The following is a 13565-nucleotide window of genomic DNA, read 5'->3' as shown; positions in this document are numbered from 1 at the left end:
AGAGACGGAAAGACCATAGGGTCAATACGATTGTCTACCGAGTAAATCTAAGAGAAACAGTAAGCGATAAAGACTAATCAGAGTTTTCAGCAAGATGACCAGATATAAGAATTTTTTTTAAATGAAAACCAAAAAAAAATGAAAACAACCATATGAAACAGCTTTTAGTCTCATTATAAACCAAATAAATGTGAATTAAAACAATGCCTTACAAATCATTATTAATTTTTAAAATTCAGTGGTACAATCTTACAGGAAGTGATTTGGCAATAACTAGAAAAAGATTCATCCTTTGACTTCTCCTGAAACTCTATCCTAAGGAAATATTCTAAGACATATAATACCTGAAGAAGTTTATAGACTATTTTTACAGAAAATTAGTGGGGAAATAATCTTTTGTCCAAAAAGAGAGGGAAGGGATTAGCTAAAGAATCACATATCAACTTAAACAAATGTTGTTTTTATCACTAAAAAATTCTTTGAGTTCTTTGTAACAACTCTGAAAATGTATGAAATAGTAATAAGTGAAAATAAAGACAGTTTTAATGCTTGCTGTCACAACTACATGAAAATGAATTTGGAGAAAAATGTTCCAGGAAGTATAGTACAGTCAAGAGCTCAGATTCTTTTTTTCTACCCATGCCACATGGCATGTGCGACTTTAGTTCCCTGACCAGGAATTGAACCTTCACTCCCTACATTGGAAGGGTAGAGTCTTAACCACTGGACTGCCAGGGAAGCCACAAAAACTTATACTCTTAAATTGGATGTGTGACTTCAAATCCTGGGGTTACCACTTCTTAGCTGAAAGACTTTGGCCAGATTATCTAATTTGCCTCATTTTCATCACCTGTAAGGAGTTAATCCCTGAAAGCAACAGGGGTAGCACTGTAGATACAGTAAAACCACCAACAACTGTTAATTGATGTGAACGCAATGAAGTGCCAGTAGGCATAGAGTTAGGGTAATGAGATTATGTGTTGTTTTCATTCCTGTTTTCTCAATTTTCCATGTTATTATCTTTGTTTTATAATGAAAGTAGATATTTAAATTTTTTTAAGTTTTTTTTATGTGAACCATTTTTTAAGTCTTTATTGAATTTGTTACAATACTGCTTCTGTTTTGTTTTGGGTTTTCGGCCACAAAGCAAGTGAGATCTCAGCTCCCTGCCCAGGGATGGAACCCACACACCCTAAATTGGAAGGCAGCATCTTAACCACCGGACCACCAAGCAAGTCCCAGATATTTTAATATTTACACGTGTATTTTAAAAAGAGCCTCATTTCTAGTCTTAGCTCATCACTCCTCTTGCCTGTGATCCCATTTCCACTCCCTCTTGCCTATCTAGGGTCTGGTTCCGCTCATCACCTCGTTGGAGTTATCTCAAGCTCCCCTCTTGATTCACTAAATAAAGGTATCCCTAAACGAATCTTTACTCCATTCCCTTCACTGTCACATTTCTTCAGAGGAAAAAAAAAATCACAATACTTTTCTCTAATCCTAATTTCACTCTTCAGTATATTGGAATCTGAATTCTAACAATGTCACTAGTTCCCTTTACATCCAAAGCAGGTTTATCTTTATTCTATTTCCCCTATCGAAGACTTTTTTAACACTGCTGGTCACTTTCTCCTTGAAGCTCTCTTCCCTATCCTTTCACATTTAGAAAGGAGGATGTGAAAGGTAGGAGGAAGCAGGGGTTTTAGAATTGCCTGTATCGGAAACCGGAAGCTGGTCTCGGCTCCTACGTGAGGTCGGGTCTGAAGCCATAGACTGCAGAACCCATCCAGAAAGGAGAAGCAGGCACGGTCAAGTGAGAAGAGAGTGGCTGGGGAAACCCAACAAGGGAACCAGAGAGTAAGGGGGTCAGAGGCAAAAGAACGCCCTGAGCCCCAAGGGGAACAGAAGTCTGCAGACGCAAAAAGAGAAAATTCTGCAGAATCCCTGTGACCAGTTCAGCGAAACTCTGTTCTCCGATCTCTCCTTTATTCCCGGAACATTTTAATGATGCTCCCTTTCTGTTCCTCAATACCACCCTCTTCAACTCACCTTTTTATTCTATCCCACTCACTCATCCAGCCCTCCCTCTATTTATCAAACATATGTTTACTGAATGGCCACTGTAAGCTGGGCATTGTGATATGCTTTGAAGCTATGCGATAAATACGAGAAAATCCTTGTCCTCAAGAACTCACATAGTTGGGACATCTCTGGTGATTCAGTGGTTAAGACTCCACGCTTCCATTAGAGGAGGAGCAGGTTCAATCCCTGGTAGGGGAACTAAGATCCCACATGCCACACGGCAAGGCCAAAATGTTTAAAAAATTAAAAAATAAAATAATTACCTAGCTGACATTTCTTTTTCTGACCATCTCACGTGTTCCCCAAGGTTCCTGCCTAGACCTTCTCGTCCCACCTGCACCCAGAGCTCTGGCTGTTTCATCTGGTACCCTGCAGACGTATCACACTCAGGAGGCCAAGCTCCAGCTGTTCATCAGATACTCATGGGCCACCAAACCAGATGTCTCATTATCAACGGAGAAACTCCTAAGTTGTCCATCACCTTCCCTGTCTTTCACCACGTAGATCCACAACCGGATGGCAATTCTTAACAATACCATCTCCTAAAAACTTCTCAGAATGGCTCTCTCCTATCCATTCTTTCTAACTCTGCATTAATTTCAGGCCATCATTACCCTGAAATAGCCTTCTAACTATCCAATATCTTCCCCTTCCAGTCCACCATTATTATTGATAACATATATATCTTTTCAAAAGGCAAATTGTATTTATTTCCTCCCTCATGAAGATCCACCATTGCTCTCTACCCATATGTTTTACTCCAGCATTGTGGACCTTTCGATTTCCTCTTCATCTCCTACTGCTATGCTGGCTAAACAGAATTGCTTATACCTCCCAACTCAAGAAGTTTTGGCCATGCTGTATGCTGTTCTTGGCCCAAGATGCCTCAACCCTTTTTTCCATCTGACAAATACTGACACGTTTTTTAAGGCATCAGTTCAGCTACTCAGTCATGTTCAACTGACCCCATGGACTGCAGCACACCAGGCTTCCTGGTCCATCACCAACTCCTGGAGCTTGCTCAAACTCATGTCCATCAAGTCAGTGATGCCATCCAACCAACTCAACCTCTGTCGTCCCTTCTCCTCCACCTTCTGTCTTTCCCAGCATCAGGGCCTTTTCCAGTGAGTCAGTTCTTCGCATCAGGTGGCCAAACTATTGGAGCTTCAGCTTCAGCATCAGTCTCTCCAATGAATATTCAGGACTGATTTCCTTTAGGATGGACAGGTTTGATCTCCTTGCAGTCCATGCAGGATCTTAATTCTCCAACCTCGGATGGAACCCATGCCCCCTGCATTGGGATCGCAGAGTCTTAACCACTGGACTGCCAGGGAAGTCCCCTAACACCTTTCTAAATAAGCTCAAGTACTACTGGCTCTGTAAAGACTTTCCCATCTCCTCCAAACAAAACTGTCTAAATTTTCCTTTGAGCTCCATGTTTACAGTGTACCTCTATTAAGGAAGAATCACATTTGTTTTCTATTCACTTAGACATCTATATAATATTTGTTTAGTTATCGTCTTCAACATTGGAGTGACAACCTAAACCCACAGAGTTAGGAACCATGCACTTTTCATTTGTTAGTGCCCTGGACCCAGCATAATGGTCACAAGTCTTAACTGAAAGAATAAATAAGTCACAGAATTATGAATGGAAAAAGAAAAATGTTTCTGAAAAAAGTTACATGAATACTAGGATACAACATGTACTGCAGAAAGAAGATTGAAAAGATGCAGACTGAGGGATGGAATGTAAGTCAAAGAAGAAAGGGGGAAGGTGTTAGGAAAAAACTTACAGTTGGCCAGCACGGCATCCGATCAAAAAATTTCCCAGAGTATATGGGTCTGATGCGATCTGGAGGTTCTGCTCCTGGTTCAGCGTTCTCAGCTTCCCTTTGCTCCTCAGGTTGTTGGGCCAACTGGCACTCAGAAGGTTCTATCACCAAGCCCATTTGAGGCTCTGGAGGCTCCGTTTCAGCCAGCTCCCCTGGGCGGGTGAGCCCCATGTCCACCTCCACAGGAGGCTCCGTCTCTGCACTGGGCTTCATCACCACACAGGTGGGCTCTCCTCCCAGTTCCCCTCTACCCTCCATCCCCAGAGCAGGCAGCTTGCCCACTGACGCCCCGAACCCTTCAGGATCACCAGTCACAGGACATCTCCTGCCCCCTGAAGCCTGTGGACTTCCACACACCCGGCCCAGCGGAGGCTGTGTTACCCTTCCAGGACAATACCCTGCCAGAAAACTCTCCTTTTCTAAACCCACTCTTCCGGGCAAGGCACCCAGAGGAGGTTTTGTTTCCTGTGAGGCTGAGATCCTGTTGTCTCCTAAATTACTCCCATCCATGAAAGTCCTAGAAATATTCTGTCTTTTCAATCTCAGTTCAAGCCCCTTGCTCGAAGGAGGTCTTATTTCTGGTGATGCCATCCTCTCCTCATATGTCTTACTACATGGGAAATCTTTTCCTAAGCCCACTCTGAGTCCCAGCTCCGTGGGAGATGTTGTTCCCGTGATGACTCTCCTCTCTTCCAAGTCATTCTTTCCTTCCAGGGCGAGTTCCACCTCCATGCTCAGGGGAGATTTCCTCCCAGACACCGCCATTCCCGGTCCAAGGGCACTCATCTCTGAGGGGTAAGCTGTACCGGGCTGAAGGGGAGCTCCTAACCTCTTGGAGGGCCCCAACCCTTTGGGGGACGGCACTCTCAGAAAAGAGCACATCTCCACCCTGAGTCCCTGCCCCTTCAACACCTAGCGGGGTTCACAGGAAAGAGGAGACGAGGTCTGTTTACCGGTTACCTGGGAAACGGGGGCGGGGCTTGGAGCGGAGCGCTGCGCGCGAGCCACGCCCATCTCTTCCCTCCTCTCTCTCCCCCATCTCCTCTTTCTTACTCCCTTATCTTTGCCTACTCTCTTATCCTCTCCTTCCACCCCTCTTTTGTAGACTGGAGGGCAAGAAAATTACTTGAAATATGTGGTTCTGGGCTCTAGAGCAAATGATGCCCAACTTCTCTTTTGTTTCCCAAACAAGGCGGTCCACTCAGAGTGTGTTCAGCCAGGGGCCTCCTCCCTGCTGCGGGCCTGTTAACTTCATTGGTGTTCAAGGAATAAATAACCCTCTCTCTGGTGGTGAGCACCAGTTTTACGTCCTGGCTTGTGAAAGTACCTGCAAACTGCATTTCTTTCAGTGCTTAAGAACTCCTTTAAAAAAATCTGTGAAGTTATGTTTGGCAGCTGCAGTAAGGACCATCTTAAAAGTGTGACTTACACGTCAGTAACTATACTTTAAAGAGCATGTCAAGTAAATATATTAAAGCTTGGAATGAGTTATACAATAATGCATGATGGATTTTTTAATTTATTTAGTGATCTTTGGCTGTGCTGGGTCTCCGTCGTGCACGGTCTTTCTCCAGGTGCAGTGAGTGGGGTCTACTCTCCAGTGGCGATGTGAGGGCGTCTCATTGCGAGGGCTTCTCTTGTAGCAGAGCACGGGCTCCAGGGCTCAGTAGTTGTGGCTCAGGCTTAGCCTCCCAGAGGCATGTAGGATCTTCCTGGATCAGGGATCGAACCTGGTGTCATCTGCAATGGCAGATGGACTCCCAACCACCAGAGAAGCCCCAAATATTGGATTTTTAAAATAATGTGGCAAACTCAAACTTACGTATGGGATTTTCTTTAAACTCTTTCAAGTTTTAATGAATGTGTATTTGAATATTTGTCATGTTCTACATAAATTGGGGGCTTCCCTGGTGGCTCTGCTGGTAAGAATCTGCCCACAATTCAAGAGACCTGGGTTCGATCCTTGGGTTGAGAAGATCCTCTGGAGAAGGAAATGGCAACCTACTCCAGTATTCTTGCCTGGGAAATCCGATGGACAGAGGAGCCTGGTGCACTACAGTCCACGGGGTCCCAAAGGAGTCAAACATGACTTTTCAACTAAACAACCACAATTCAGTTCAGTTCAGTTCAGTCGCTCAGTTGTGTCCTACTCTTTGCGACCCCATGAGCCGCAGCACGCCAGGCCTCCCTGTCCATCACCAACTCCTGGAATTTACCCAGACTCATGTCCATCGAGTCAGTGATGCCATCCAACCATCTCTTCCTCTGTCGTCCTCTTCTCCTCCTGCCCTCAATCTTTCCCAGCATCAGGGTCTTTTCCAGTGAGTCAGCTCTTCACATCAGGTGGCCAAAGTATTGGAGTTTCAGCTTCAGCATCATTCCTTCCAATGAACACCCAGGGCTGATTTCCTTTAGGATGGACTGGTTGGATCTCCTTGCAGTCCAAGGGACTCTCAAGAGTCTTCTCCAACACCACAGTTCAAAAGCATCAATACTTTGGCACTCAGCTTAATCTATAGTCCAACTCTCACATCCATACATGACCACTGGAAAACCATAGCCTTGACTAGACAGACCTTTGTTGACAAAGTGATGTCGCTGCTTTTTAATATGCTATCTAGGTTGGTCATAACTTTCCTTCCAAGGAGTAAGCATCTTTTAATTTCATGGCTGCAATCACCATCTGCAGTGAATTTGGAGCCCCCAAAAATAAAGTCTGACACTGTTTCCACTGTTTCCCCATCTATTTGCCATGAAGTGATAGGACCAGATGCCATGATCTTAGTTTTCTGAACATTGAGTCTTAAGCCAACTCTTTCACTCTCCTCTCTCACTTTCATCAAGAGGTCCTTTAGTTCCTCTTCACTTTCTGCCATAGGGTGGTGTCATCTGCATATCTGAAATTATTGATATTTCTCCTGGCAATCTTGATTCCAGCTTGTGCTTCATCCAGTCCAGCGTTTCTCATGATGTACTCTGCATATAAGTTAAATAAGCAGGGTGACAATACACAGCCTCAACGTACTCCTTTTCCTATTTGGAACCACTCTGTTGTTCCATGTCCAGTTCTAACTGTTGCTTCCTGACCTGCATACAGGTTTCTCAAGAGGCAGGTAAGGTGGTCTGATATGCCCATCTCTTTCAGAATTTTCCACAGTACAATAAGGGATAGATAACCATCAAGTAAACCAATGAATGAGGTCATTTCACAAGATGAGTGAAGAGTGTTATGAAGAAAATGGAACACTGTGATATAGAGGGAAGCTCCTTTAGAATCAGCAGGTTTAGCAATCCCTTTGGTGGGTGACACTAAGCTGAGAGGCTGCAGGATGCCCTGCAAACACACAAGCTTTTGAAACCTGACCAGTTCAGGTTCCCACTCTTTCTCACTGCCTTGCCACCAGGCCTACAATTCCTTCTGTCAGAATTACCTTTCCTTTTTTCTCCAAATTGTCCCAGTTAAAAGCAAACGTTACCATTCATCACTATCTATGCAAAGAGTCATTCTTCAGCTACACAATCAAGGGAAGACAGATTTCCTGGAGAAGAAGGAAGAAGACATAGAGTGTTGTGGGTGGTTGAGAGATGCAAGGTATCGCTTCTCGGCCTTTTGGCTAAGATCAAGTGAGAGATGCAAGGTACTGGGAATTCTCCAGTCCGTGCTTACAAGATCTGGGGGCAAAGGCAGCCCTTGAATGCTGTGTTGAGTTCTGTATGCCTGTATTTAGGCTTCATCCATTTTGTAGCTTCCTTAAGAAATTTTATCAACTGATAGGATCTTACATTTGATACAAAAATGTATCCAATTATCTGTCCTCCTCAGGTATCCTGGGTTAGGAAAAGACACAGCATACTGTGAGTGGTAGTACAAGGGCAAAGCTTTACTCTGGCATTTCCAGCTCTCCAAAATTACCACTGCATCTTTGAAGTACCAGCCACTGAACAGCACTTCCCCAGTCAAACATTGTGGCTAAACTATAAAATACTATGGAATGTATTCATGAATGAAGTGAGATGTTTTTTGGTTGTTTTTTTTTTTTGGCCGTGGCCTGTGGCTTGCTGGTCTTAGTTCCCCGACCATTGAACATGGGCCCCAGTAGTGACTGGATGACTGGAAATGCCAGGAAATTCCCTCATGAAGGAGGTGAGTTAATAGACAAAATCAGTAAAAAGAAATGAATAAGGAAGCTATAGCATAGAACAATGATGGGGAATTCCTTATCAATGAATAAATCTCGGCGTCCATGTATTACCTGCAAGGTCTTCTTAAGTCAGATGTTCACCATTCTAAAGGAGCTCCTTGGCGGTCCGATGGTTAGGACTTTGTGCTTTCACTGTCAAGGGCCAGGTTTGATTTCTGGTTGGGGAACTAAGATCCCACAAGCCACATGGCACTGCCAAAAAAAGTAATGAAGTTCACAAATATTTTGGTGGTCCCTATTATATCAATCAAAGTTCCTCTGGGAGGAATTGAAATCACAAATAAATTATGGCCCTGGCCCTTAAGAACCTTAAAATCCTAATGGAATGAAAGCCTAAGGAGGAAAGGCTAGGCAGACACTTTCTAACTATAAAATAAGGCAGATAGATATCAGAACTATTATAGAGAGTAAAGTATCATGAAATTACAGGAATAAGATCACTCTAGTAGAAGAATCCTCAGATGCCATCCAGAGGAGCCTGCAACCTGGCCAAGATGAGACCTTCAGTGATGAGAAGGCATAGTGTTCCAGACGCAGAGAAAAAAGTGATCCAAGATGCCAAAACGAAAAATGGTGACACTGTGGATCACAGAGTAGATTGGTATGATTAGGGCACAAGGCAAGTAGTGGGTAGGGGGCAGGACTTAGAAATAGAATGAAAGAAACATGGGCTGGGACCAGAGTTGAAGAACTTTGCTAAACTCTGTTTAGCAACTGAATGTTTCTGAGTAGGCGCGACTCGCCAAGGGGTAAAAAATGGATTGAAAAGGCAGGAGTGTGCATTAACTCCAGTTTATATGAATACTATCATGGCCAAGTCTTTGGGAATATAGTTCAGATTTGGGGATTAGAGAATTTTGGGTGATAGAAAGGACAATGAAGAGCTGAAAATGATTCTTTTTCAGGTCTAGGTGACAGAGACTGTGAATACCAGTCATCAAGCAGAAGCAGGTTTGGGATGCATAGCTCTCGTTTTAGACATACTGTTGACTTGCCAAAATTAATATGACATATCCTATTTCCTGATTCTTCCCAGGACTGTTCAACAGGTATCACCATGACTAACACACCATATTGGAACCACCCCTGAGGATAAAGTGCCAGAGACACCATTTACACGTGACACATAATGCTCTCAGGGTTAGTAACTGGGGAGCTGATCTGAGAGACTGGCTGCTCAAGGATTCAAATTACCTTCATTGCAAAATGTTGCCTGAGCACCCACAGGGTACCTTAGCCCAAGTACATGCGTGCGTGTGTGCATGCTTAGTCAGTCAGTCTTTTCTGACTCTTTGCGATCTCATGGACTGTAGCCCACCAGGCTCCTCTGTCCATGGAATTTTCTAGGCAAGAATATTGGAGTGAGTTACCATTTCCTACTCCAGGGGATCTCTAAAATAAATATGAATACAATCCAGAGAGTTTATCTGGATTAATAAATGAAACAAATACAATAGTATGATTACGGCAAATGATTCTATATGAAAATACCATGAAGTTATAGTTCACAGAAAATGGAAACAATGATTGACCTTACCCCTATTATGTGAAAAATGTACCCCCAAAAATGCAGAGATCAATATATGTAAGAACGGCAAAGATCTACAAGTAGGACACTACCGTGAGTTAGTAAAATAGAGTAACAGACATTTCATGCATTGCTGGTTGGAGGGCAGTGTGGAAAAATGTATCAGAATTACAAAGTATGGAACTTTTAACAGCAATCAACTTGGAGAAATTTGTTACAGAAATACATGAGAAATGACTATGTATTAAATTATTCACTGCAGCACTTTGTTGTTCAGTTATTCAGTCGTGTCTGTCTCTTTGTAACCCCATGGACCACAGCATGCCAGGCCTCCCTGTCCTTCAACATCTCTCGGAGCTTGCTCAAGCTCATGTCCATCGAGTCAGTGATGCCATCCAGCCATCTCATCCTCTGTCATTCCCTTCTCCTCCTGCCTTCAATCTTTCCCAGCATCAGGGGCTTTTCCAATGAGTCGCCTCTTCACATCAGGTGGCCAGAGTACTGGAGCTTCAGCTTCAGCATCAGTCCTTCCAATGAATATTCAGGGTTGCTTTCCTTTAGGATGGACTGGTTTGATCTCCTTGCAGTCCAAGGGACTCTCAAGAGTCTTCTCCAACACCACAGTTCAAAAGCATCAATTCTTTGGCATTCAGCCTCCTTTATGGTCCAACTCTCACATCCATACATGACTACTGGAAAAGCCATAGCTTTGGCTATATGGACCTGCCAGCAAAGCGATGTCTCTGCTTTTTACTACACTGTCTAGGTATTAGATTGTCTTCCAAGGAGCTTCCAAGAAGCAAGCGTCTTTGGTTTCATGGCTTCTGTCACCATCCTTGGTGATTTTGGAGCCTAAGAAAATAAAATCTGTCACTGTTTACCCTGTTTCCCCATCTATTTGCCATGAAGTGATGGAACCGGATGCCATGATCTTAGATTTTTTGAACGTTGAGCTTTAAGCCAACTTTTTCACTCTCCTCTTTGACTTTCATCAAGAGGTTCTTTAGTTCCTATTCGCTTTCTGCTGTACGGGTGGTGTCATCTGCTTATCTGAGGTTATTGATACTTCTCCTGGTAATCTTGATTCCAATCTGTGCTTCATCCATCACTGCAGCACTAACACCCGAAAATATAAAATTGTGCAAATCTGAAACTAGAATTGATAAAACTATTGATATGTTTCATTCAATAGACTGCTGAAATAGCCAAGAAAAATGAGGACTTTTCATAAAATGATTCGAAAAATCAGTGTATTTTCCAAGATGGCCACAAGATTTCATGCATATTCTTGTTAAAACATGACACTGGCTTTCTTTCCTCAAATCGGTACAAGCCTATGACTTGAGCATCACTGATACTATCTCTGTGAAATTCTGGGGGTAGGTCATAAAAAGCCACCCAGCCTCTGCCTGGTATCTTGGGGACATTCATGCTTGAACCCAGCACCATGTTGCGAGGAACCCAGACCAGGAGGCAGGCCGCATGCAGGTATTCTGGCCGACAGCCCCAGCTGAGCACCCAGACATGCTGAGGTGACTCGAGCCCCAGGACTGACCCCCCCCTGCCCTGACATCAGAAAATCACTTAAGCCCACTCAACCCCCAGAACCAAGAGACAATAATTGTTTTAAGTGACTAAGCTTTGGAGTCATTTGTTTCTGAACAATAGATAACTGGGACAGTAATAAAGAGAAAAAAATATGTAACAGTGAGTCCGATACGTTTTAAATTGCATAAAATGGAGAAAACATATAAAGTTGAATTTAACAGTAACTTTGCAAAAACAAAGTTAACGCTACCTACCTCTGGGGAAAAAAACTGGAAAAAGAACTAAGTAGTCAGAAGATAGAAGTGAGACTTTTCAACATAAATCATTTGAATTTTGATTCACAAGAACAAACTAATGACAAAATAAAAATGTGAAACGTGTGGATGGCATAAAAATGAACACAGTGGTGCTAACTTTGGAACGTGAGAGACTTGAACTTTTATTTAAAAATACTTTCGTCTTATTTTCCTTAAAAATCAATACATAAGGGAGTTCTGTATCTGTCAAGTACCACACACTGTATAATAGAATGCTTACATCGTACATATCCTGACCCTAAACTACCAATTCCAGAATACAGGTGGCACTGAAGCAAGATTTGTCCTTAATCCCAGCTGTCAGGCAATCAATACTGATGACCTCACAACAGGGCTATAAATAATAAACAGCAAACTGAAAAAAACATCCCTCAGCCTGAGGAAAAATCAATTTAACACTCTACCAAATTCCAAAAGGATTTTTGTTTTGTTTGGTTTCAGATGCCCAGACTGCCTGGTGTCTGAGATTGTAGTGAAACACTTTTTAACTTTTTATTTTATATTGTTTTGTTTGGTTTCAGATGCCCAGACTGCCTGGTGTCTGAGATTGTAGTGAAACACTTTTTAACTTTTTATTTTATATTGGAGTACAGCCAATTAACATTGTTTGTGATAGTTTCAAGTGGGACTCAGCATACATATATGTGTATCCATTCTCCCCAGAGTGGCTTCTCAGGTGTCACAGTGGTGAAGAATCCACCTGCCAATGCAGGAGACGCATGAAACTCGTATTTGATCCCCGGGTCCAGAAGAGGCCCTCGAGTAGGAAATGGCAACCTTCTGCAGTATCCTTGCCTGGTACATTCCATGGAGAAAGAAGCCTGGCAGGTTACAGTCCCTGGCGTATCAAAAAGCCTGACAGGACTCAATGGCGAACACACATTCTCCTCCAAACTCCCCTCCCAGCGGGGCTGCATTTTACATTGAGCAGAGCTCCCTGGACTATACAGTAGGTGCTTGTTGGTTATGCGTTTAAAACACAGCAGTGTGTACATGTCCATTCCAAACTCCCTATCCCCTCCCTCCAACCTTCCCTCCTGGCAAACATATTAGTTCTCTAACTTCCTGCAAAGGAAGCTAATGAATGTCTTGGGTTCTTTAACCGAACTGTGCTTAAGAACTCAGGTTCCGAGCCAGTCTGCAATTTAAAGACGATTTCAGCGCCTACTCCGCCGCGATTCTTGACAAGTTACACAATCTCCGTGCCTCGAATTCTTTACCAGTTAAACAGGCAGGGCACATTCACGAATTCCACAAACAGGACTGAAGACTTCCAGGCTGTCAGTCACTGTGCTAGACAGCAGCGAGACCACTCTGTGGAGGTCATAGTCCAATGGAGGAAGTCGGAATAGTCTCAGAGTGAAAGCCTCCTAGCGTAGGAAGAAAAATGGATTGATTCCTGTGAAGAATTTAGTACAAACACTAACCCATGACAGGAAATTCTCTGTAAAAGCTACCTATTATTTCATAATGTGCCCTTCTCCACCCCAAACTGGTAAAACTCTGGGAGAAGCAGGTTATTAGGGAAGACCTCCCCGCCTAAAGACGCCTCTGGGTCACACCCTCCTCCCCGGAGTAAACGCCCCTCACCAGCCTTCACCCACCCATCCACCCCCAAGGTCGCGCGTCAGGAGCCTCTCTCTGCCAGAAAAGTCTGCCGAGCTAGCAGAGTCGGTGGTGCAGGGTAAGGGGCGGGGGACACCGCGCCAACAGTGACAGCCCTACGTAGGCCCAAGCTCTCCAGGGTGCCCCCGAGAGCAGAGCAGCTACAGAACCGCTCGCTGCCTTTCCCAGCCCTCGGCCTGAAGGAGCCCCAAGCCGCCAGGCGGACAACAATGGCGAGAGCGTGGGCGGGGCTGCGCGCGCAGGGGCCGCAGGGGATGGGAGGTGGCCCGCGGCTGGACCCGCCCCGTGGCGGGCGGGGTCACGTGACCCCCTGCGGCCCCCGCCCCGCCAGGAAGGGCTCTGGGAGCCGGCGGGGGCGCGGGCGGAGCGGGCGGGCGGGCGACGGCGGAAGTGACGGAGGGGCGCGCCTCGCTACGTGCGGCGACGT

General features: G+C 44.4%; 1 protein-coding gene across 1 annotated transcript in view; it reads right to left on the bottom strand.

The window, feature by feature from the left end:
- EFHB (EF-hand domain family member B) overlaps positions 1–4799 on the bottom strand; it is a 60162-nt gene extending 55363 nt beyond the window's left edge. Inside the window, exon 1 of the mRNA XM_043874513.1 lies at positions 3879–4799. Within this exon, the coding sequence (XP_043730448.1) occupies positions 3879–4799 (921 nt within the window). The remainder of the gene's footprint in view (positions 1–3878) is intronic.
- Positions 4800–13565: the final 8766 nt, after the last annotated feature.

The sequence above is a fragment of the Cervus elaphus genome, chromosome 19 (assembly GCF_910594005.1).
Source record: "Cervus elaphus chromosome 19, mCerEla1.1, whole genome shotgun sequence".
In the NCBI taxonomy this organism is placed as follows: domain Eukaryota; kingdom Metazoa; phylum Chordata; class Mammalia; order Artiodactyla; family Cervidae; genus Cervus; species Cervus elaphus.
The sequence above is the reverse complement of the archived record's forward strand: the minus strand, read 5'-3'. Positions and strand labels throughout refer to the sequence as shown.